The sequence below is a fragment of the Panthera pardus genome, unplaced genomic scaffold (assembly GCF_024362965.1).
Source record: "Panthera pardus isolate Hobbes unplaced genomic scaffold, ASM2436296v1 HiC_scaffold_8, whole genome shotgun sequence".
Taxonomy (NCBI): Eukaryota; Metazoa; Chordata; class Mammalia; order Carnivora; family Felidae; genus Panthera; species Panthera pardus.
The window spans coordinates 7,826,509-7,850,711 of NW_026527013.1; the positions used below are offsets into that span (position 1 = coordinate 7,826,509).

The 24,203-nt window shown below is 53.9% G+C and overlaps 2 protein-coding genes across 7 annotated transcripts in view; one reads left to right on the top strand and one right to left on the bottom strand.

Moving 5' to 3' along the window:
• RDH8 (retinol dehydrogenase 8) overlaps positions 1–24,203 on the top strand; it is a 161,982-nt gene that overhangs the window by 85,064 nt on the left and 52,715 nt on the right. The window lies entirely within an intron of this gene.
• Positions 4,371–24,203, bottom strand: part of DNMT1 (DNA methyltransferase 1) — a 47,096-nt gene continuing 27,263 nt past the window's right edge. For all 4 annotated transcript variants that reach the window (XM_019427778.2, XM_019427779.2, XM_019427780.2 and 1 more), the window contains 24 exons: positions 22,757–22,875; positions 22,383–22,475; positions 21,492–21,643; positions 21,145–21,332; positions 20,856–21,039; positions 18,751–18,848; positions 18,411–18,558; positions 17,254–17,369; positions 16,867–17,071; positions 16,653–16,786; positions 15,029–15,202; positions 13,357–13,578; positions 12,014–12,206; positions 10,994–11,078; positions 10,691–10,819; positions 10,261–10,543; positions 9,807–9,948; positions 8,447–8,613; positions 7,867–8,044; positions 6,976–7,171; positions 6,474–6,640; positions 6,099–6,215; positions 5,207–5,297; positions 4,371–4,728 (listed from right to left, as the gene is read on the bottom strand). In XM_019427778.2, the coding sequence (XP_019283323.1) occupies positions 4,694–4,728; positions 5,207–5,297; positions 6,099–6,215; positions 6,474–6,640; positions 6,976–7,171; positions 7,867–8,044; positions 8,447–8,613; positions 9,807–9,948; positions 10,261–10,543; positions 10,691–10,819; positions 10,994–11,078; positions 12,014–12,206; positions 13,357–13,578; positions 15,029–15,202; positions 16,653–16,786; positions 16,867–17,071; positions 17,254–17,369; positions 18,411–18,558; positions 18,751–18,848; positions 20,856–21,039; positions 21,145–21,332; positions 21,492–21,643; positions 22,383–22,475; positions 22,757–22,875 (3,616 nt within the window). In that variant the 3' untranslated portion in view covers positions 4,371–4,693. The remainder of the gene's footprint in view (positions 4,729–5,206; positions 5,298–6,098; positions 6,216–6,473; positions 6,641–6,975; positions 7,172–7,866; positions 8,045–8,446; positions 8,614–9,806; positions 9,949–10,260; positions 10,544–10,690; positions 10,820–10,993; positions 11,079–12,013; positions 12,207–13,356; positions 13,579–15,028; positions 15,203–16,652; positions 16,787–16,866; positions 17,072–17,253; positions 17,370–18,410; positions 18,559–18,750; positions 18,849–20,855; positions 21,040–21,144; positions 21,333–21,491; positions 21,644–22,382; positions 22,476–22,756; positions 22,876–24,203) is intronic.

The window sequence follows — 24,203 nt, forward strand, 5'->3', positions numbered from 1 at the left end:
TGAGGGATGCTTCAAGAGGAAGGCATCAGGGGAGGAAAGCTTGTTTTTGTTTGGACTTTTCCCCTATAGTTAACACTTTTTACCACGTGTATACGTTATTTTGGTTTAAATAAAGGTATACACATAAAATTATGCACTTTATGCTTTTTTGGTTTTTTTGTTTTGTTTTGTTTTGTTTTTGAGAGAGCGCATGAGCACAGGAGGGACAGAGGGAGAGGGAAAGAGAAATTTAGGAAGGCTCTATGCCCAGCACAGAGCCAGACATGGGACTCAATCCCGCGACTATGAGAGCATGACCTGAGCTGAAATCAAGAGTCGGACACTTAATCGACTGAGCCACACAGGCGCCCCGGAATAGTTCTTGGGGCGCCTGGGTGGCTCGGTCGGTTAAGCGTCCGACTTCGGCTCAGGTCACGATCTCACGGTCCACGAGTTAAGCCCCACATCAGGCTCTGTGCTGACAGCTCAGAGCCCGGAGCCTGCTTCGGATTCTGTGGTTCCCTCTCTCTCTGTCCCTCCCCCGCTCACTCTGTCTCTCTCTCTCAAAAATAAACACCGAAAAAATATATTTTTTTAAATAAGCGAAATGCTTTTTCTCAAGCATCATGTATCACTTTCACAAAAAGTCAGGTATCTCCAAGGAAAAATAAGAGGCCCCGAGGGAGCACGGGGACGTAGGGAGAAGCTGGAGTCCGAGGGCGGATGGGTCACAAAAAAAGCCCCCGAGTCCCTCTCCTCCAGCTCTCCCTTGTAGCACCGACGTGCTTCCCACGCCCAGAATCCCCACAGGACAGCAGCAAACCAGCTGTGCGAAGCGCACGAGGAGGGGGGTGAGGACACGCACACACGGAATGCACCCTCCGGGGATTCCGCGGCAGCTTCGGGGCGATTCGCTAGATCTCCCCGTGTAGACCGAATTCCACTTCTTGGTATTTTCCATACGAAACAGACGCACGTCCACAAGGACCCGCGTGTTAGAATGTGCACACGAACGTCCGTAGCCGCTTTATTCACCATGGCTCAAAGCCGGGCACCGCTCGGCTTCGTGGGCTACGGCTACCCCCACAAAGGCACCACAGGCTGGGGGTCAAGGGCATTCCTGCAGGCTGGAAGTCCAAGGTCAAGGCGTCGGGCAGGCTGGTTCCTCCCGAAGCCTCTCTCCTCGGCTTGGGGACGGCCATCTTCTCCCTGTGTCATCACATGGTCCTCATATTGGAGTAGGATCCACCTTAATGACCTCATTTTAACTCCATTATTTCTGTAAAGGCCTCATCTCCAAAGACACTCACATCCTGAGGTCCTAGGGGTCAGGGCTGAAACACGAGTTTTGGGGGCACACGATGGAGCCCATAATACACGTCCAAAGTCCATCGGCAGATGAACGGGCAGCCAGAGGCAACCGCGTGCTTCTCTACAGCGGGCACAATGTAGCCATAAAGGAGCAAACTGACACCCACGGTGACGTGAATCCGCATCAGAGACACAAAGGAAGTGGCGCCACGCGACGGCACTTGTGTGAAATCCTCAAACCACCACCGGAAGTCAGAACTGAGAGGCTCTCTGAGGGTGGAGGGAGGGGTGCCAGGCATCCTCCCCAGGGTGGGAGGGAGGGGCGCTCAGGCACGTCCACCTGAGTGAGCAGGGGGGATGACACGGGCAGGCACACGCGTAAAAAGTAATTCAGCTGAGGGGGCGCCTGGGTGGCTCGGTCGGTGAAGCGCCCGACTTCGGCTCAGGTCACGATCTCGCTGTTCGCGGGTTCGAGCCCCGCGTCGGGCTCCGTGCTGACGGCTCGGACGGAGCCTGGAGCCCGTTTCGGATTCTGTGTCTCCCTCTCTCTCTGCCCCTCCCCTGCTCATGCTCTGTCGCTCTCTGTCTCAAAAATAATAAATAAACGGTAAAAAAAAAAAAAAGTAATTCAGCTGCGCTTGTGAGATCTACACACCTTAATGAAATCCAGAGGGGAACAAAGCAAGGTTCAGTCACAGGAAGAAGACCCCCAAGCCCAGCCATGACTCTTGGCTGAGTCCTTTAGATCAGAGGCCACAAAAGGATCGTCGAAATCCATTCTCCCCTGCATCTATTAACTGCCACTCTATTGCACACAGAGCTTTCTCCTCGCCGGCGGGCACCACCTGCGTACTAAATACAGTTCGTGCCACAAGGAAGGCCTGAGCTCCCCTCTGAATGATCTCGAAGTGCAGCCATTGTGTTTAATAAGTCACCTCAAATGGTCACGAGGCTCTGAGCCATCAGGGGATTTCATTGATCAGATGTACCGCAATCTACTACAATCGCTATTCTTGTCACGTCCCCAATTCCACTAGGGTTTCCTTCCCAGGAAAAGGCTGAACCAAACTCTGACAGAAGGAAGAACGTTCTCCGCCAGGCAGCCAGGGCGGCGGAAGCTGCTGGAAGCCACGTCCCCTCCCTCTGCCCCACACCAGCACAGCAGCGCCCCCTCGGTCCACGGCCTGGCTCAGGCTAGTGCTCTCGGGGTACACGGAGGCGGGTGTGCCTCAAAAGGCAGTCACTCCCCTGGGCCACCCCTCGAGGGACAGCCCGCTGCCCAGCCGAGACCTAACGGCTGAGCCACAGCGGGAAACAGCTTCTACCACTTACGCTAAAGTGAATCCTCACGTTCTTGGTTAGCGTGTTGCATACCCGAGACACAGACTCCAACTGGAAAAAAAGTCACGAAAATAAGGGAATTCAGGTTGGCTAGGTGAAACGAAACAAAACCACCTAGTACACAAAGTCAATAATCAATACGAGTCAATCTTTCTGTAGAAGCGAAGAGCCACTGCTGAAGAAAGGAGCCTCTTCCCTGCCTCCCACCAGAAAACAAAAAAGAAATCCCATTATGGTAGGAATGAAAGGATTAAATACCTAGGAATCCAGTTAAGAAATCTGTAGTACATGGGATGCCTGGGTGGTTCAGTCGGTGGAGCCTCCGACTTCAGCTCAGGTCATGATCTCAGGGCTTGTGAGTTTGAGCCCCGCACTGGGCTCTGTGCTGATGGCTCAGAGCCTGGAGCCTGCTTTGGAGTCTGTGTTTCCCTCTCTCTCTGCCCCTCCCCTGCTCATGCTCTGTCTCTGTCTCAAAAATAAATTAACATTACAAAAGAAGTTTTTTTAAAGAAATACGCAGTACCTAGGCGTGACTGGGTGGCTCAGTCAGTTGAGCCCCTGACTCTCGATTTCGGCTCAGGTCACCTTCCCAGGGTCGTGGGATGGAGCCCTGTGTCCGGCTCGGCGCTGGGCGTGGGCAGCCAGCTTACGATTCTCTCTCCCTCCCGACCACCCGTGTGCTCTCGCTTCCCTCCACCCCAAAAAAAGCCAGTATCTAGATGAAGACTTTGAAATTTTGAAACGTTGAGGGACATAAAAGAATATCTGAATAATCAGGGCCGACCCTATACTTCGAAAGGCAGGCTTGTCCTTAAGATAAGTTTTCCCCAGAAGTCTGTACACCTCATGCAGCCGCTGTTAAGAGTACCCACTAGGCTTTTACATGTGCCAAGTCCAAAGTTTGACCCAGTCGCGTGTGCTGGTGACTGACACTTCTTTGTCTGCTTCTGCTTTGTTGGCATTTTACAGGAAGTCCTTTCCCAAAGACAAACCAAAGAGGTTTGATGGTTTTAGAATTTAGTAGGATTGAAGAAAAAAAAAAGGGGGGGGGGGGGCGGAGCGCCTGGATGGCTCAGTCGGTTGAGCTTCCGACTTTGGCTCAGGCCATGATCTCTTGGTTCATGGGTTCAAGCCCCACGTCGGGCTCTGTGCTGACAGCTCAGAGCCTGCAGCCTGATTCGGATTCTGTCTCCGGCTCTCTCTGCCCCTCCCCCGCTTGTGCTTTCTCTGCCTCTAAAATAAACAAACATTACACACAAAAAAATTTAGAATTCAGTAGGATTGAATTAGGCTGAAAGGATGGAACAAGCCTACCTAACAGACTCTTAAATAAAGGGTCTGTCTGGGGGGACCAGGCCAGGGCTCCGAGGGACTCCTCTCTTCTTCCCCCCTCCCCCACTACACGGGCCTCCACGCTCATGGTCACAGATGGCTGCTGCACCACCAGGCATCACAGTCCATTCTAGAGCACAGAAGGGCTACAATGGGGAAGGCCAACTAAGACTGTTCCTTTAAAAGGCTCTCCTGGAAGCCACACTAAGCGAGATTCACTTGGGTCTCAGCCAGAACTGAAACAAGTTAACCCTCAGCCCCAAACACAGGCGTAGCACATGCAGCATGATCTAACTTCGGACAAACACGTCTATGGGATCACCTGCAGCTCTGAGAGCCCATTCTCATCCGGGCTCAGCCAAGAGGCAGACAGGAGCCCTTCGTAAATTACAAGTCACCAGCCAGGGTGATTTATAGGAGAGATTTATTTGAAGAAATATTACAACATATAAAAACTACATAAAGTCTTAATTCCCACTCATACAGTGGTAGATTTGATATAACGCATAATAAAAAACTTTTAAAATCCAGAATGCACAAAGTACGGCACAGTTTGATCACTAAGTCGTTAGTTGATAAGCAAACCTCACAGAACAGCTTCATGTCAGCCAAGGCCACAAACACCGTGTACAACACATTTGAACTGACAGATTTTGACATGTTAAAAATACAACATCAGTGCATGTTGGGGATCCCTGGTGCCAGAAACAAGGGCGACGGGAAGGCAAAACTAGTCCTTGGTAGCTTCCTCCTCCTTGATTTTCACTAAAGAGAAATAAAAGGTAAAGTCGTCACAGAGCACACGCACAACCCTGCACGACGCAACAGGCAAGTGTAACAAACAGAACTAGGGGCCCCTGGGCGGCTCAGTCGATTAAGCATCCAACTCTCGATTTCGGCTCAGGTCATGGTCTCACGGTTCGTGGGTTCGAGCCCATGTCGGGCCCTGTGCTGACAGCGCAGGCCCTGCTTACACTTCTCTCTCCCCCTGCCCCCTCCCTGTCTCTCTCGAAAGAAACATACTTAAAAAAGAGAAAAATCAAGAACTAGGTTAGCAGCCAGGTGTCGATGTTAATGGCCCTCCAAGTGAGACGTGCAGCAGCTCTGCGTGAACAGAGGGAGACCGCGCCCCGCTCCCAGGGGTTCCCTACGTTCCCAGCCTGGGTTGGCATCTGAGCCCGGCCGCGCAGCCTGAGGAAAGGGCCCCGGGCCCCGACCTGCACGCCAGCGGCTCCCGCCGTACCTGAGGCACTCTCTCGAGCTTTGGCCAACATACAGCGCTTGATCTCCAAGCCAATGGCTTTGGCCAGAGGCGGCGGCACAGCGTTCCCCACCTGAAGGAGGGAAGGAGGGCGGTGCGTGGCTTGGCACGGCCGGGGTCAGTGGCAGCCTTTTCTCAATGACGTGAGCCCCGCTCACGTGGGCCTCCGGAGCCGGTTCCACCATGACGGCTCAGGGACCCTCCAACCGGCCCACTCCCCACCCTGAACCCCGTGTCCAGGCCCACCCACAGAAAAGGGACCTTTAACGGGCTTCGGAAAAACTCAGATCGACATGGAGGTCACCATGCTTCACTTTCAGCCAAGGGGGGTTCTTTCCAGAGAACAGGAAGGGAGGGGTGTTGCTAGAACCCCCGGGGTACTGTTGCTTTGTAAGCCATGAACAGGCATTCCTTAGATGGAAATACATGTAATTAAGAAACAGTAAACTTAACACCCTGAGTATCAGTGAGGAACTGTGGGTTCGTTCCCACCCTGAGCCCATTTTGTCTGCTCCTTCACTCAAGTTCAGTGCCCTGGAACTTTCCTTTGGGCTAAACCTGCCTCAGAGCTGTGAAGTGACAACCGATGTGCTTAATTAACCACAGCCTGACCCGCGAGCACTCTGGGTCCCAGTGACAGGCTCTCTCCTTCCGGGCGCCCCCTTCCTGGCAATACTGAGGCCAATCGGCCAACAAACTCCGGGGGCTCCGTGTCCCCTCAGACGTGACCCCGTGAGCCCTGCTTTCCCCCGGAACACCTGCACCCTGGGTCAGACAGAGGGGCCTCTCTCCCGTCGGGGCCGCTTTGAGGAGGGGCTCAGTGGCGCCTCACACAGGGACAGAGGAAGAGCCGGCCCTGCTCCCCTCGGCTGACCTGCCGGTGCTTGTCCAGGATGTTGCCGAACAGCCGGTAGGTGTCCGGGAAGCCCTGGGAGCGGGCGCACTCCCGCACGCTCACGACGCGGTGCTGCTCAGGGTGGAGAACGCGGCCCTGGAAGGGAGAGGGGAGGTGGGAAGGGGAACGGGACTGGGCCCGCCCGCCATTCGGGGCAGGAGGAGGGAAGCTGAACATGGAGAAGAACTGCAGCCTCAGGCCTCAATGGCCCAGCCGGTCTCCATCGGCAGAGGCTGGGGGGCGGGGGGAGGGGGGAAGGGTGTGGGTGAGGAGTGCAGGCTCCCCAGGGGCCACCCCCACCGTGAGCCCCTGCCTCCGTCCCCTCCCTGACACCACCGCGGCCCGCAGACCCACCTGCTTGCCCATGGGCTCGGGGTTGGTGACGGTCGTGCTGAAGAAGCCATCCCACTCGAGCCGTCCGTAGAGGCCGGCCCAGTGGTTGTGCCTGTTCCCGGTGTGGGGCAGGCACCAGGGGATGAGGGTGTTGAACTGTCTAGCCGCGGAGTCACAGGCTTTGCCCGCTGGAAGAGAGGGCTGCCATGAGACTGTGGTTACAGAATGGGAGGGACTGAGCAGCCGACAATCCCTGTCCCCAAAGCTCTTATTAAATGCTCTCAGCAGCTATTTAAAGCCAGGACGTCCGCGCCCCGCCCAGGTCCTCAGGTCAGCGAGTGGCAGCCCCCAGTACCTCCTGCTAGGAGACCCCAGGCAACAGTGCTCCTTCCAAGCCCCCTGGACCGCTGCAGGGGATCAGGATCCAGGGGGCTGGGGCTGGGGGGCTGCGGGGGATCAGGATCCAGGGGGCTGGGGCCGGGAAGCACCCCCACCCCCGGCCGCGGCACAGCAGGGCCCCCACCTTCCACACAGGAGCAGACCCCGCGGAGGGCCCCGGTGCTGCTGCAGCCGTTCTTCTTGTCGTGGTACGTGTATCGCAGCTTCCTGGCCATGGTGCCATCGGACAGCCGCACCTCGATGTTCGGCAGGTCACGCCAGTCTGAGCCCGGGGCCAGAGGGATGTGCCGCATGCGGGCGGCCACCAGCGCGCTCATGTCCTGAAAAGTCACAGCAGGCCCCGGCCGTCACATCATTCATGGAGTGTCTAAGCACCCACGGTAGGCTGGGCGCCACCATCCCAGGAACCGGAAACAGCACGGTGACCAGGAATCACCAAGGAGGGGCTCGTATCCCATCGGGGGAGACCAAGAGCAGCCCAACCCGACGACCTGCAGACTGCACGTGCCTTGAAGATAACCAAGCACGGACGTGGCAGAGAATGGGGGGAAATGGGTGAGAGGACAGCTTGGGGCAAGCCGATAGGGCTTCTCGGAGGAGGGGGAGACGTGTGGGCTGAGCCCTGCAGGATGAGAGGAGAACCGGATGGGGAAGAGCAGGTTTGGCGTATCTGGGAGAACACACAGAGAGCAGGGCTGGCAAGAGATGAGGGGAGTCAGAGGCAGCGGGGACCAGACACCGATTCCGGGAGGAGCAGACGCTCCTCGTGACTGTGCTGCTGCGGCTGCTGCGGTGGTGGGGGGGGGGGGGGGGGGCACAGACAGCGGTGGCAAGAAGAGAAGCAGGAGGAGGAGGAGGAGGTCTGGGCTCAGGGCCACGGGCAGAGTAGGAGCTGGACGGGGCCTGGATCAGGTCCCGCTTCCCACCCTCAGCCCTGGCTGGGCTCCAACCACACGTTCTTGCTCACGAGGCCACCGGCCCGACCACACTGACGCTGCCGGCAGGGCGCCATTACCTTACAGATGTGATCCCTGAGGATGGGCTGGTACTGTGAGCCCCGGAGCTGCCTCTGGAACCAGGACTGAGGCTCCCCGTTGTACAAGATCTCCAGCGCCGAAGCTCCGTTCCGGACCTCGGGGAGGTCGGACATCGTGTCCCGCACGGTGATGGTTCGGAACGGGCCCGAGCTCAACCTGCGAGAGCACAGCACGCAGCTGACACCTCTGGGGACCCAGGAGGCTGCCGTCCCGCACATTACAGGTGCCACGTCCCGACGGCCGATGCCGCCCTCTCCAGGGGGGCAACCTAGCTCCCAGGTCAAAGGGCCACCCGAGGCCACACGGACGGCGTTCTTCTCAGAGCCGGTCTATGCAGGGATGGCCCTGAGGTGTGGACCCTGCTCTCGACTACAGCCAGGTCCAGCCACGGCCCGCGTGCGGCTCGCTCAGAGGTCAGAAGCACTCGTGTGGCAGGCCAAGCGCTGCGCCGTCCGTGCCAACACGTTCTCCACCGTTCAGGTCTCCCGACAGACCCGCCACCAACACGCCTCCCGGGTAACAAGCACCGTGACAAGGTGGGGCGAGCGGGGCTCCTACCTGGTTATGTTGCTGACAAACTTCTTGTCGTCCACCACGACGCTCAGCTGGCAGGCCCGGGGTGCGAACACGTGCAGTGGCTCTGGGAACAGGGGAAGCTTCTCTCCGGGGGCTGCAGCCAGGATGATGGCCCGCCTCCGGGTCTGGGCCACGCCATACTGACCAGCCTGTGGAAAGGGCCAGACACGCACAGTCAAGCCCCTAGTTAAGTCTGCAGATTTACTTTTTAATGTTGATTTTTGGGGGGGAGGGGCAGAGAGAGAGGGGGACGTGGACCCGAAGCAGGCTCCAGGCTGACAGCAGAGAGCCCGACGCGGGGTCTGAACTCATGAACTGTGAGATCGTGACCTGAGCCGACGCTGGACGCTCAACCAACTGAGCCACCCAGACGCCCCTCGGCGGGATTACTCTTAACGAGTAAGAGGGACAAAAGATCCCACGTGAGGGCCACAAGCCTCTGGAGAAGATGGGAGTAAGCCCTGCTGGCAATTCCAGCCGGCTCTTTCGAGAGCCCTGCAAGGACTCTGTGGTCTCAGCACTCGGGAGACAAGAGGGAGCAGAGAGGCCACGGAGCCCTGCCGCCTACCTAGCAGTAGACGGTCACTGCCAACAGGGCTTGGCTGCCAGAGCTGCCAACAAGGCTTGGCTGGTGAGCCCCAGACCCAGGGAGGCTGGACCGGGTAGGAGGCAGACGCTCCCTCACTGCCTTCCAGCCAGGCTTCGTGTCAGAGCGTCGTCTCAGCTCTAGTTACGCTGTTAATTACCGAACAGGCACGTACACGGTAGCTGCTTTTCAGGTCAAGCCTAGTTCCCTCTGGTCACCCCAGATCTCCGTCCTTGCAGACAAAGCTCCCAGTAGCTCCTGGAGGGCGGTCTCCCACCTTCTGAGGTTTGTACACGTGTACATTCACCCAGGAGAGAACCGTTAACCCGCAACGGTTTGGTCTGTGCATCCTTCTGCCATTCTTGCTTCACCCGCCCCCCACCGCAGGGATCAAATTGCTACTAGAGTTCCACAGCTGGCCACCACCCTGGCCTCTCAAGAGGAAGGGGCCGGAAACACACGGCCCCTCCTCAGGCACGAGGATGTGACTCTTGAGAAGAGGCAGGTGGCCTTACTGGCACACGAGTTCTGTGCTCCCCAGACCCAGACGCCGCGAGCTTCACGGCGGGGCGTGCGGGCCCACCTGCCGTCTCCCCCCACCCGCACCGGCACCCTCACAGCTCACGGCACTGCACGCCCGTCCTTTTCAACTCTACCTTCAGGTAGAGACCATCTGCTGCGGTGCAGGAACCACTGAGCCCCCCTCCTGTACACACCTGTCAGCCCACCTTTGCCCCCTTCCCCAAGAGAGCCTACCTGCAACACGCCGAAGGTGCACTGATAGCCCATACGGACAAGGCAGCGGAGAGTGAGCTTCAGGACCATGGAGCGTTTGAAGGAAACGAAATTCCGGACGTTCTCCAAGAGGAAGTAGCGGGGCCGGTAGTAGTCACAGTAGCTGTGGGAGGTGGGAGAGACTACGAGGGTCATCCGCACGCACCAAGTGAAGAGAAAGACCTACTCTACCCGAAGCTACACCCAAATCCTTGATATCTGCTTGCTGGGAAGCTGCACCTGCTGACTCTCCGTCTCCCTGGCAAGAAGCCAGCTGCGAATGCCCTGGAAGCAAAGGCCGGGCGCCTCCCCTCCACACGTGGCCTTCAGCAGGTACAGCGGCTAAGCCAGCTGCTGCTACCCCCGGCACACCCCAGGGCTGGCAGTCTAATCACCGTCAGGCAGTCCTGAGCACAGGGGCTGCTACTCTGTTTACCTGAGAAAGGAAACCACCAAGGAGTTCTTGAACTTGGAGTAGGTGCGAGAGTTGAAGCGGTTCATGCCGCTAAACCCTTGGCAAGGCGGCCCACCGCACAGCATCTCCACATCTCCCTTCTGAGGCAGCTTCTGACCGCGGGAGTTGGTGGCCTCCCCGGCCATGACCAGCTTCAGCAGCACGTTGCAGTCCTCCGTGAACACCGTGGACCCAGGATTGTTCAGCCGGAACGCCTGGGCCGCAGGGTCCCACATCTCAATGGCCCACAGTGTTTCCGAGATGCCTGGTAGATACGAGGACAGATATGTGCTAAGCACCCCCTCGAATCACGCTCAAGGCAGAACCGGGACCAGAGCCAGAAAGGCCTTCCAGGTAGAACCTGCCTGATCCGGTTTTACTAGCTCTGCAGAGAAAACCCCATGGTATTTACCTGCTTGGTGGAATCCTTCCGACAACCCTCCACAGCCAGAAAACACGTCCAGGGTCCGCAGCTTGGGCAGCTGAATTTCGGTCTCTGGTTCACTTGGCTCGCACGTTTGAGACTTTGCCTTGCCCTTCCCTGGAGACAGGCCAAAAGTCAAGTCTGAGCCCTAATCTGCTGTCCCTAAACCCTCATTCTGAATTAACAGCAAAGAATGAGGTAACATCAGAGGCATTTTCATACCAAATGACTCATCAGTAGCCTGAATTACGTAAGGCAGACTTGAAAAGAACCCTGTGGATAACAACTTACCTTTCCCCTTCCCCTTCCCTTTATTTCCAGGGCTACGGGCATGGTTAGGAGGATCTTCAAAGCTTTTGTTCTTGGCATTATAGGCCTGAGAAGGAAAGAACGACAATAGTCTGGGAGAGAAACACACCAGTCTCTTCTCTAACAAGGACAATTTAAATTAACCTGCTGAAGATCCACTTGATTTCTCCCTAAATTTGGCCACAAGCAATTAGCCATCAGTGAAAATACTGTGATTTTATTACACTGGCAACAGGGAAAAAAAGTTCTAGAATGTAAGTATTTTATGTGCCCAACATTAGAATTCCTGCTGTTCAAAGCCCTGGACTACTCATTCTAAAAACTGGAAAAAGTGATATATTAGGCCATCCACAGTGGAACCCGGGGAAACCCAGGCATGTACCAACTTCAGAGAACGTAACACAGAAAAGCCACGCTCAAACAATTTAAAAGTGATCAGCTTAAATCGACAGACTCCTGGATCCTTTCTCCATCACCAGGGCCACTGCCCGGTGTATAGACCTCACCTGGCCGCAGATGCCTGGGTGAAGGGACTGGGACTGCCTGGGGCAGGGCTGAGTCCGCCAGGGAAAGGGGCACCTTTCCCTAACTCACCCTAAAAGAATCAGTAGGGCTGGTGGAGGCCACCTAAATAGTCTCCAAATAAACCGCAGAAGCAGAAGGATGCTCCCATGTTTATGTTCTGCGTTGTAGAGTCTTTTTATTTTACAGAGAGAGTGTGTGCACGCCCACAAGCAGGGGAGAGGGGCAGAGGGAAAGTAGGCTCCGTGCTCAGTGCTGAGCCTAACGCGCGGGCTTGATCCCGCAACCCTGGGATCATGACCCGAGTTGGACGCTCAGTTGACAGAGCCACCAAGGCACCCCTCCGTTCTTTTAAAGGCAAGTGTCACGTTCCAGAGGAATCTGAATGCCACTGATTCATACTCTGGGTAAGTCAACTGCTTTCGTAGGGGCTGTGACTGTGACCTGAAGCCTCTCCCTGCGATAAGCCCGGAGTCCCACCTCGAGGAAGTAGAAGCGGTCTGGGCCACCCGCAGAGAAGTCCTGGAGGCCGCCTGGCAGGTCCTCCCCGTACTCCACGGTACAGCGGCCCTGCACGGCCTTGAAGTCCACCACCACCTCCTCGTCACTCCAGTAAAGCAGGTTGATGTCCGCGTGGTAACTCGCCGGCGTAGACTTGTGGGTGTTCTCTGGCCTGAGCGTGGAAGACTCTTTGTTAACAATCTCCTTTGTTGCGAACGGGACAATCAAACGGCCCCCCATTTCTGGGGGTGCTCAGAAAACCCATGGGTAAAGACCACAACCCCCCAGTTAAGGGGATCAGTTACTACCCCCCCTTAGCCGGCACCGCCGCCAGAGTGGGCCTCCTTGCCACGAACTCAGCGGCTGGTCTGCTTGTCTGCTTGCTCTTCACACCCACGACTGCGGTGCAAACAGCCCCGCCCTGCGTCCAGAGCAGCCGCCGCCTGCTGCCCAGTAAGGATCTAGACCTTCCTCCTCTTGCCTACACTAGCCAGCCTGGTTTCTTTTCTGTAGACACAAATGACTGTTGCAGAGACTGTAATAATCTTTCACGTATATTAGTTAAGAAGTGAAGCAACCTTATACCCATCTCTATCAGTTAGCTCCTGATCAGTAGGAGTTCCTAGGGTGCCCCAAAAAAGAGTGAAGCCAAGACCTTAGGAAAAGTGTAGACAGAGAGAAAGCCCAGAAACAGGAAGAGGCACCTAGGAAGAACAGGAAGAGAGAATGGGGGGAACCGGGGGGGAGGGGACACAACTCAGACAATCGTAAACAGAACTTGAGATTCTCTGAGGGTGTCTTAGGCAGAGCCCAGGACGTCCCACTCCTGATTTTGTCATACTCTTTTTTTTTTTTTTTTAATTTTTTTAAATGTTTATTTCTGAGACAGAGCATGAGTGGGGGAGGGGCAGAGAGGGAGACAGACACAGAATCCGAAGCAGGCTCCAGGCTCTGAGCTGTCAGCACAGAGCCCGACGCGGGGCTCGAACCCACAAACCGTGAGATCATGGCCTGAGCCGAAGTCGGTCGCTCGACCGACTGAGCCACCCAGGTGCCCCACGATCTTGTCATACTCTTGACTTCTGCTTAAGGATTTCTTTGGGGGAGACAACTCTGCGGCTCTAAAACAAAGGTCTAAAGCAAAGCTATGAAATATAATTACAATTCTAGTCCCTGTCAGCACCCACCAGATAATTAGAAACACTTAGAAAAACAGCTACCTCTACCGAAGTCTTAAAATACCACCGTGTGTGCTGTTACAACCCCATTTCAGACTTCTAGAAGTCTGCCGCCATCCTGGAAGAGCAGAGGCCTTCACTGACCTGTAGAATTTGTTGATTCTGATCTTGATGTCGGTCTCATTGGGCCTGCCATTGCTCTTCTTGATACAGAAGATTTCTTTGATTCGGCCAATTCGATACGGCTCGGGGGCATCCAGGTTGCTGCCTTTGATGTAATCGGAGTATTTCCGGTAGTGTTCTGGGTAGAGGTCTTCATCCACAGGCTCCTTCCGCGGGCGCTTCACGGGACTGGACAGCTTGATGCTGCAGAGAAGCCAGTGTTACGCATAACTGAATACGAAGCCATAAAAAGGAATCACCTCAGTGTGACTGGCCAGTAACACTACTACTTAAATCCAGACACCTTCTAAACCAGTGCAGCTAAGCGCCTGGAGATTTACAGAGAAAGATGAAACCTCATCCAGTTTAAAGCGGGTTTCTCCATCTGTGTGCCGCTGGCTACGGTAGCTGCTGATGCTGTTTGAATAGGCCCAGCTCCCAGCTCCCAGCCGCGGGACAGGACGGCACTTCCCGGCATGTGCCTCGCTCTGCCCAGCGAGTGCGAGAAAGGACACACAGCGGTGCTGGCAGGAACGCTGAGCTGCCTCCAGTACGCTCTCCCTCGGCTCAGACCGGCAGCCCCGAGAAGCCAGTGCTCCCACCAGCCCAAGCCCCCGAGTGACGCAACAGGCCAAGTGCCCTGCTGAACCACGAGGGACACGCAGTCCAGGCAGGGAGGCAACTTCCACAGCTGTGGGGCTATCACCAAGCATGACCTAGGCTCTCCCGACTGGGGTGCTGACCTAGAGGGAATGCTGAAAGGGCACGGGTGGAGACTCACAGTCTGGGCAAGTTGAACCTGGCCTGACTACGGGGGTAAAACCGGTCATCGGATTCGGCTGCAGGCTTGAAGGCTGCTGTTCAGGAAAGCAGCTGCCATGTTTTCCCACCAGGCCTCCTTAGTCCACCGGGCTCCGAAGGTACCTGTGAGCACCTGTGTGGACACGTCTTCTGTGCAGGGAGCACCTGGGCAGACAGCACTACGGGCGTCCTCCCCTCCACACCGAGGACGGCCGGGGCTAAAGCGGGTACTCGCGCCAGCTGCACAGGCTGAGAAGACCCTGACCTCCGTGTCTGTAATTCGTAATGACTGAACTGAGGTCGGGAACTGGGACTTTAGGAACTGCAAGTCGGGAAACGGAGAAGTTCTGAAAATGTTGGTTGGAATTCAACCACGTGCTAGTTCTGAGAACAAAGACCGGATCGAGTGTGGAAACTCGGCCGATTTCTCCCTGAAGAGCCCCAATCCTCTGATACACAAAGAGATCTTGATACTTCTTGGCAAATGGGATTACAACTCACGTTCATTCAATCTTTCCTTTAGGCCCTTTAACACACTTCATCCGTGAAATACTCCTCCCACGTGACAGACCAGAACAACAGGAGATGGTCTCTGCCCCAAAGCCTCAGGGCTGGGCGGGGCCAGGCCCCCACCACAGACACTTATGCTTGGCCAGCACACGCTCTGACTTCTTTCAGACTTACGATAGTCACTCTACCATGGAGGGCGGGATACTGCTGATCACCACAGATACTAAGGCAACAGTCCAGGCAGCGGCTAGTCCTGGGGGTACAGGGAGGGGGACAGACCACAGAGCCAACCCTGCACTGGCCCAGCGCTCATGGCCCTGACCTGGGCCAAAGGGGCACTCACTTGAACGTGAAGGCCTCGGGCAGCAGGTATACGCCATCCCCGACGCGATACTGGATGCCGTTCTTAGTGGCCGAGCCGTAGAGAACCCGGCTGTCCAGGTCCTCAAGCTGTTCCATGACTCTGGGAATCTCTTTTTGCCTCATTTCAGCCAGACGGGCACAGCTTACACAGAACCTGAAGGAGCGAAGGACAGAAACAAGGGGCCCTGAGCTGGCTTCACCCGGAGCTTCTGGTGACCAGTAGAGAATGTCTGCAGACACTTGAAGAGACCGGCTTTCCTGCAGTCTGTGTTCACACTCTGAAAACACTTATTTGGGACCAAAGACCAGAGATGAAACACAAGAAAATGCCAAGCTGATTCCACTTTGGAGAATTTGATGTGAAAACCCTAAGACAAACAGAAGGCAGAATAAGGAAAAGAATACGCCACAAGCAAGAATGCAGAGAGTGGTCCGGTCACAGCTCGATATCAGAGGAGTTTCCTACTGTTACCTCTAAAGGCTGAAAAGCTAATTGGTAAAATTCAACATTTCTGATTAATAAGTCCTTAAAGGAGAGCTAGAAATGGCCTTCACCAGAGATCAAATCAAGAGGCAGCACCAGGCTGACTGGAGAAACACTGGGGGCACGTAAGCCAGCCCTCCCAGCCCCACCCCATCGGCCGAACTGCTGCTCCAGAGGTGCCAATGCGACTTTAGTTTGAACAAGTGAGGTACAGGGGTTACAAAGGAAGGCACAGGGCACTAAACATTGAAAAAGAATTTAAAAAAGCAAGCCTCCTGGGTCACCTGGGGAGCTTGGTTGGTTGGCAGTTTGACTTTTTTTCCCCTTAACATTTATTTATTTTTGAGAGAGAGACAGAGAGACAGAGAGAGAGAATGTGAGTGGGGTAGGAGCAGAGAGAGAGGGAGACACAGAATCTGAAACAGGCTCCAGGCTCTGAGCTCTCAGCACAGAGCCCGACGCAGGGCTGGGACTCACCAACTGTGAGATCATGACCTGAGCCGAAGTCGGACGTTTAACTGACTGAGCCACCCAGGCACCCCTGTGGGGGTTGACTCTTGATATTGGCTCAGGTCATGGTCTCCTAATTCATGGAATCGAGCCCTGTGTCAGGCTCTGCACTGACAGCATGGAACCTGCCTGGCATTCACTCTCTCTGCCCCTGCCCCACTTGCTCTCTCTCAAAATAAACATTTTTTTTTTTTTTTAAAGACAAAAACAACCAAGCCTCCCTAAAAGCAGTCACTCATCAGCTAGAATGACATGGAATCAAAGATACCACTCATGAAAGAAAAGATCTAAAAAACAGAAGGAAACGTGCAAGATATGTAGCAGAAACGCTGAGCTACACACAAAGAGGCTGAAGACAGAAGGCTGCATACTGCTCCTGGATAGGAGAACTTCTCATAAAGGCAACTCCGTGCCCAAGCTGTCCACACACTTAGAGCAACTGCAACCAAGTCAGGCTGGTCTCTGATTAGCAGGGGAAAGAAACCCCACCAGAGAGAAGTACGTGAAAGGCCAGAGTGACGCACAGATAAGCACACGGCCCTGGAGCACCACAGAGGCGGCCCCACAGAGGGGACCCGGGGCCCGGGCCCGGCCCGGGCCCAGCACTCACTTGTACTTGTTGTCCTCCGTTGGCTGGGTTTTCGGAGGGGACTCGAACCTTGCGTAGTCCTGATCATACCACAGCTGGTAGAAGTAGGTCTTTCCATCGTCCTCCGCCATCAGAGGCTCAGGATCCATGCCTCCCTTTGAGGACAAGGACCCGGTGTCAGCCAGGAGCCCACGCAAGGAGGGGAAGGGCACGCCAAGGGGCGCCGGGCACTCACCTCCATGGCCCAGTTCTCTGACGGAGCTTTATAGACGACCTTCACCTTGCTGTGAATGTATGAAAGCTGCATGTCCTCACATTCGTCTACCAGGAACAGCTCCAAGGGGTCCGACGTGGCTCCGAGGACTGTGTCTGTCCCCGCGCAGAACCAGTGGGCATGAAACATCTGCCCGTTGCTGCTGTCCTCCCACAGCGCAGTGACTCTGGAGTCAGAAGAAAGTTGCTAACCCGACTGGCAAACCTGGACCGAGTCTACTTAGGGGAACTTGCATTTGCAGTGTGTCTAGCCCAGGGCAAAGAGCCACTGCTGTATTCACACATAAGCATCTCCTAGGTGTTCAAGAGAAAGTGTGTGCTGAGGTCAAGCAAAGGAAAAGGTACAAACCTGGCTAAATACAGCGGTTTGGAGGAGTCATCTGGAATAACAGAGACGCAGTCCCCCACTTCCAGGGTTTCTGAGTCAATGCACACCTTCTTGAAGTAACTCTTCTTTCCATCAGTCTGAAAACGAGAGCTTCGTTTCAGGTGAGGATGGGTTCAAAGGTCTATGCTAGGCTCGACCCCCCTGTTCCTCTTATTTTGTATAAAAGCCTAATTCCTGACAATTTGGTAAGCCCTGAGCTCTACTGCCCTGGCTGCTACAGAAAACCTTCGCTCCCTTGGCTGGAAACCTGCAACTAAGAGCACACACGTTCCCTCCTCGTCAGTCCCGCGCTTCAGTGTCAGTAGCAAATCAGATTCCGACATTTCATTCTGAACAGTGCCGGTCCCAACCCCTCCCAGTGGTCCTAATGCCACATCCCGCCCCAACTCTGTCAGCCACAAGGACCTTCTTGTGGGACCTTCTCCCACAAGGAAAGCTAGTTTCCACCTGAGGGCCTCTGCCCTGACTGGCCCCCGGGTCTCTGAGGCTGGTTCCTCACCAACCTTCTGGGTCTCAACTCAGATGTGCTGCCTCCTCGGGAGCCTCCAAGGTCCCCACCTCCCTCCAGCCCTCCACTCACTAGACAGAACACGCGCCTGTCCTCCTGTACGAGGGGCTCACCCCCGCAGGACAGGGGCTCAGCCTCATTCAGGCCTACAGCAGCACCTGGCAGGGGCAGGCCTCACGCTGCAGACCAGATCTTTGGCTTCCAGACATCAAGGAAGCAGCGCGGAGAGATTACTCGCTCTCCGGGTTTGGTAAAGGAGTTGTGCCTTAGATGGACCGTCACGGGACGGCAGGGAGGCCATCTGCGAGTGTCACAAAAACACCCACTGCCAGGCCGGGGTGGATGCGGCAGTGAAGGCTCTCTTCGAAACAAGCTTTGAAGGGGAACCAGCCTGACCCCTCCTAGGACAGCGTCAAAGGCCCATTTTGGAAGGATAGGAAAACAGGAGTCTGTGGGCACACAAGCAAAAACACATTTTCTGGCCTCTCGCTGGCCCTGCTCCTCACAGGCAAATGAGCAGGTTTCTCCGCGTGGGGCTCAGGCTGCTCAACACCGGGCGTGACTTGATGCTCAGAGGTGCGGCAGGAGGCTAGGTCTTCTCCAGGATTACCTTGACGGCTTCTCCAATCCAAGAGATCCGATTCTTGTTCTGTTTCTTTTTCTTCCCCTGATGCATTTTTTTGGGGGACGGCATCTCTGGAATATTGTCGTCAACTTCTTCATCGTCATCGGCCTCCTTCATGGCCATATTGGGACACCTATAGAGTCAGCGGTTATAGGCAAGTCCCCTCGGGTAAGTAAAACCTACTGGGGCTGTTTTAGTTGGGTGATGGGGACAGGCCTGGCGACAACCAGAAGAGGGAGCGCTGCCTTCCCTGCACGTCTCGGCCCACCTGCCCCGAACAGAGCCCATGTTCCTCTGCCAGGAGAACGGCGTCGGCCAAACCTACCTCCTCTCTTGGCAAGCCTGTTTGCTCCGTCCGCTACCACCAAACTTAACCATATCTTTACAGGCTTTACACTTTCCACATTCGGGCTGCTGACACACCTAAAAAAGTGTTCAGGAAGGGAATGAAATGGCCATTAGTAACCGTTGGTAACCAGTTTTTTGTTTGTTTTGGGCGAATTACCAATTTAAAAAATTGTATTTGGCCTCATCAGGGAAAGGGGAAAAAGAAGTTCAGAACAAGATCCCATTCGTACCCTCCAGGTTAGTGAGAATTAAGAAGCAGGACACATGTTGGGACAAGTGTGGAGAACTGAGAACTCGCCATGCTCACGGGGGGGGGGGCACTACCGCTCTGGAGACTTTTCCAGACCAAAGTTAAGCATAAACCCACACCCCAGCAATTCTGCTTCTATGTAGAGACGATCCCAAGAAGCCTTATTCAAGGATGTCGCCACTGCATTATTTACAACAGAGGAAGAAGCTGGAATACTCATATAATGAAATACTGTGGGATAATCGGAACGCGTCCACCAGATTACTTGTAGCAACACGTAACAGTGGCAAACACCAGTTGTGTGTGTTCAGGAAGCTCTGGACAGTGCATGTACATGTGCTAGGTGAAAAAATAAAACCAAAAGAATGGGGAGAACACGTGAATTCCTGTTAATAAAACAAAGGGAAAGACAGAGTCCAGCCGACGGTGTGAACACAGGTTCTGAAGGCAGTTGTGGTATTTTTGCATTTCAGTGTTTGTCCAAAGTAAGTCAAATATGGTATACTTCCGATATTACAGGTACAGTTCCAATAAAGCTAGTCAAATTAATTTCTTGGCTTTCCAGTACATATACAAGTTATATTTATTCTATAGTCTATTAAATTGTTAAATGTGTCATTAAATAGCATGAAATCTAAAAAAAAGTATATTTTTTAATTTAAAAATTCTTGGGGTGCCTGGGTGGCTCAGTCAGTTGGGCGTCTGACTTCAGCTCGGGTCATGATCTCGTGGTCCATGGGCTCGGGCCTCGCGTCGGGCTCTGTGCTGACAGCTCAGAACCTGGAGCCTGCTTGGGATTCTGTGTCTCCCTCTCTTTCTGTTCCTCCCCCGCTTGCTCGCGCTCTCTCTCTCTCAAAAACAAATATTTAAAAAATTTAAAAAAAAAAATTCTTTATTGATAGGGCGCCTGAGTGGCTCGGTTGGTTAAGCATCCGATTCTTGATATTGGCTCAGGTCTTGAGCTCAGGGTCATGAGTTCAAGCCCTATGTTTGGCTCCATGCTGGGCGTGAAACCTACTTAAAAAAAGAAAAAAAACTGCTAAAAGCATGCTAACCATCATCTGAGCTTTCAGCAAGCTATAATCACCGGTCACAGATCACCATAAATACAGTAAGTAAGTTTGAAATATTCCAAGAATTACTAAAACGTGATAGAGAGTCTCAAAGTGAGCAAATGCTGTTGGAAAAATGGCACCAATTGACTTGCTCGATGCAGGGTTGCCACAGACCTTCAGTTTGTTTAAAAAAATAGAAAACAAAACGAAAAACCCAGTATCTCCAAGTGCAATGAGACAAGATATGCCTGTAGCAGATACCAAAGTATCTCTTCTCTAGGTGACTGGAGAAATTAATCCCCCTAATACTGAGTGAAGTAAATCTAAAAACTTCCACAGGAAGAGAGGGCTTTTAGAAGCCCTCCAATCCATCCTGGACAGAGTCCCCACTGCCCTGGGAAAGTTACACCACGAGGCGAGGCAGGCCTGCGGGGATGTCCCCCCCTCGGAGAGGGCAGCACCTCTGTGGGGTAATCCCTTCCTCTGCACTCACACCAAGGCCTCTAGACAGTGCTATGCAGGTAGAGCGAATGCCACCCAGGAGGCCAGGCTAGTCAGTTACAGTGGATCAACAGCGCGGTGCCCAAGCGCACCTCTTTCCACCGCTGTCCGGCCAATCTGCTTGTCCCGTGAGGCATGCGATCCTCTCCCTCCCCGCCCCCGCCCCGATAACTTTCTCCCAGCTTCCGTGTTAGGGGTCACATTTGAGCAGGGAGAGTCTTAGCCAGGAGAAAAGTTCTTTAGATTGCGCGGGGAGCCCGGCCCAGGTGAGGTTACCTCACAGACGCCACACCGTCGGCGTTTGAAGGCGTTCTCCTTGTCTTCTCGGTCATCCTTTTCGATTTGCTCTGCGAAGAAAGTGTCAAAGATCTGGTAGACCAGCTTGGTAGTGGTGGCTTTAGTGGGGCCTTTGTCCTTCTCTTTGGCAGAATGCCCGATGGTCTGACGTCTTTCAGCTCGCCTGGGACAGAGGTTTCCATCGTGTTAGCAGGCTGGGGAGGAGTGCACAGGACACTCTACCTTCTCTGGTCTCCGGTCTTCGGTTTTATGCCTGCTGCGTCCTTACCTTTTTCCTAGGGTGACCCCAGCCAACTTGATCAGGTCCCTCATGCAGGGGGTCAGAAAGATGGGCTGCTCGTCACTGTCCCCAGCCTCATCATAACTCTCTACTTGTTCTACCACAAACTGGGCGTGCCGAAGGAGAGAATCCTCTGTGAATCGATTCAGGTTGAGCACAGAAGGAGGAACAGTGGTCTTTAAGAAAAAGATCAGAAGTTTCTCTTAGGCTTAAGAAAAACCGTTCTAATCAAACTGAAAGGCGGTTTCTGATTTTAGACAGGAGTTTTCTAGCAACATCTGTGCCGCATGTAAATAGGCATGAATCTCGGGTTGCGGAGACCCTGAGCCCCTCACCTCGATCTTATTGATCAAGTCTTCATAGGTGGAGTCTGGGTTGCTCTGCAGGAACTCAACCACAATCTTACTTATGTAGATCTTCTCCTGCATCACACTAAACAGCGGCGCGTACTCTGGGTTGGGATCCATCAGAATGTATTCGGCAAAAGCTGAAGTAAACCGCAATTTTAAAAAGTGGTCTGAATCTGATGGCAGCTATGATGGCCAAAGGGCAGGGATGAGTCTATGAAGACTATGGGATAGTCTAAAAGTCATTCCATATGCACAAGTCAACAAAACGCAAAGGACATTCGGAGTTAACCCATTCAGAAGTGGCCTAAGACAGCTAGGGAACGGAGGCGCCTGGCTGGCTCAGTCGGTGGAACATGGGACTCTTGATCTCAGGGTTTTGAGTTCGAGCCCCACACTGCGTGCAAATATTACTTAAATAAAATCTTAAAGAAGGCAGCTAAAGGGGCACCTGGCTGGCTCAACCAGTGGAGCACATGACTTATGATCTCAGGGTTAGGAGTTTGAGCCCCACACTGTGTGTCAGATAAACAAAAATTTTAAAAAAGGAAGAAGACAGCTAGAGAATGGGAGACTGGCCAAGTGGCCTTATTTGGGCTCCTCTCGTTTTTGGAATTCAGTCGGAGTTTGAGCTGTAAGAATAGGACTGGCACTTCTAACTGGAGGGCCAGCTGTAACCCCTACAAAAAAGTCATCCTGATGGTTTCGTAATGGAAACCATCCTAATGACATGGTTCCCAAATAGTCACAAGTTAGTCACGTGCCATTCACGAGAGGCTGAATGAAACATCCCACCCAAGCCCAACCAAGCCCAGGGGAGGACAGGAACAAGGGCCCCTTTCCGATTCCATCACGGTCCACAACTGGCCACACACTTACAGGTGCTGAAGCCAATGAGCGCCTTTTCACCTCCATCAAAGCCAGTGATCCACCATTCATTTATGGGGCCAAGATTTTTGCCATTAACACCACCTAGGAAAAAGAAAGCGTCCTGAAAAGAAATGGACTAAGAACTATGACTCCTATCAAACCCCAGAAGGGCCAGTGACACTCTGAGTGCCCCCGAGGTGACTTCCCTTGTCAGCCAAACTGGGCAGTCCTCAGAGCCACCAGAGAGAGTTTGCTAATAGCTGTTCACAGCACAGTCTCAAGCCCTAACTTTAAGGGACAGTCGTTCCAACTGAATAGTGCTTTGCAGGTAAGCTTTGTTTTTAAGATCTCTGCCCAAACATAACCTGGAACGTTCCACTGACCTTCAAGAGACGGGTCATCATCGTAGATTGGTTTTGCTGAACCGGAAAAGAAGAGCTCAACGTTCTTTTCAATGAGACCAGTGTCGATCGGGCACAGGTGACCACGCTTACAGTACACGCTAGACAGGCGACAGAGAGCAGTTACCAGCCGACCAGTGAAGGCAGGCAGAAGTACACAATCAAGCTCAGACCCAAGGTGACGAGACCGCGTGCAAGTCCTAGACGCTTAACCTTCTCGGCTGTCAGAACACTTCATTGGCACAGTGTCCTCACCCAGTTTCTACCCAATTCTCCCACCTATGCATCAAGAGGATCTTGATGTCTGCCGACCTAGGCATCTACAAAGGTGACACCAAGAAGTCAGGGAGTCTTACAGTGGGGTGACAGGAAACCTCACAAGGGATCAACGCACTACTGCGTCTTCCCTCGGCACACTGCTATCGGACAAGCACTGGCTTCTCAGACACATGCTGCTTACAGCTGTGGCCACCACCTCGATGTAGCTCCAAAATGCTTTCACTGCCCACAAAGAAAACCTTCTCTCCATTAAACAGTCACTACTTCCTATTCCATCCCCGCCCCTGGCAATCCCCACTCTGCCTTCTCTGCATTTACGCATTCAGTGTTTTATACATGCTTAATGGCATAGGAACTTCACCTTAATAAGCAGCACAGTAAGACCTATTACCTAACAGCATGAAAACAGATGTAAAGATATGGGAAGGACATACTTCCACCTCATTTGGAGGGTTAAATCTGGAGTTTGAGGGTATCCATCCACAGTCCTACCACCCAAATGTCAAACTTCAGAAGAACATGAAATCAGGGTGTGTATGTGTGTGTCGGGGGTGGGGGGTCTTTCTGCTTATGGAACCGCTCGTGTTGGCCCCAAAGAGCACCTTCCGGGCAAGAAGTACCATCCCGTGGTGCAAAGGCCCAGGCGGGCGACCCAGAATCCGCAGGTCTTGAGAGCACCACCCCCCATCACACTCCCACAGCCTAGGCCCTTGGAAGCCAGAAATCCTCATCCTGAAACCGCACAGAACTTCAGAAATGCAAACACGAACACCCTGAACTGAAACCCCCACCATGTGCCAGGCATGGTGGACAGACACAAACATCCTGAATTGAAACCCCTACTACGTGTCAGGTATGGTAGATAGACACGGGTCATCTCTCTGCCCTCGGGACGTAAGTCCAGTGGGAAAGATGGACACATAGCCAGGGAGGGGAGGATATGGAGGACCCACAGAAGGGGAGGATACAGTGCCCAGCCTGGCAAGCTATCCACGACGACAGGGAGAAGTTCTAAGTCCTAGGCAGAGGCAGGACCCACTAGTTCACAAAATGGACCCTGCCCAAGACTGCTTTCACCTGCCACTTTCAGCCCAAGTACCAGAGGTAAACAGAGGCCCTAAATAACTCCGGCAGTCCGGCTACAACGACA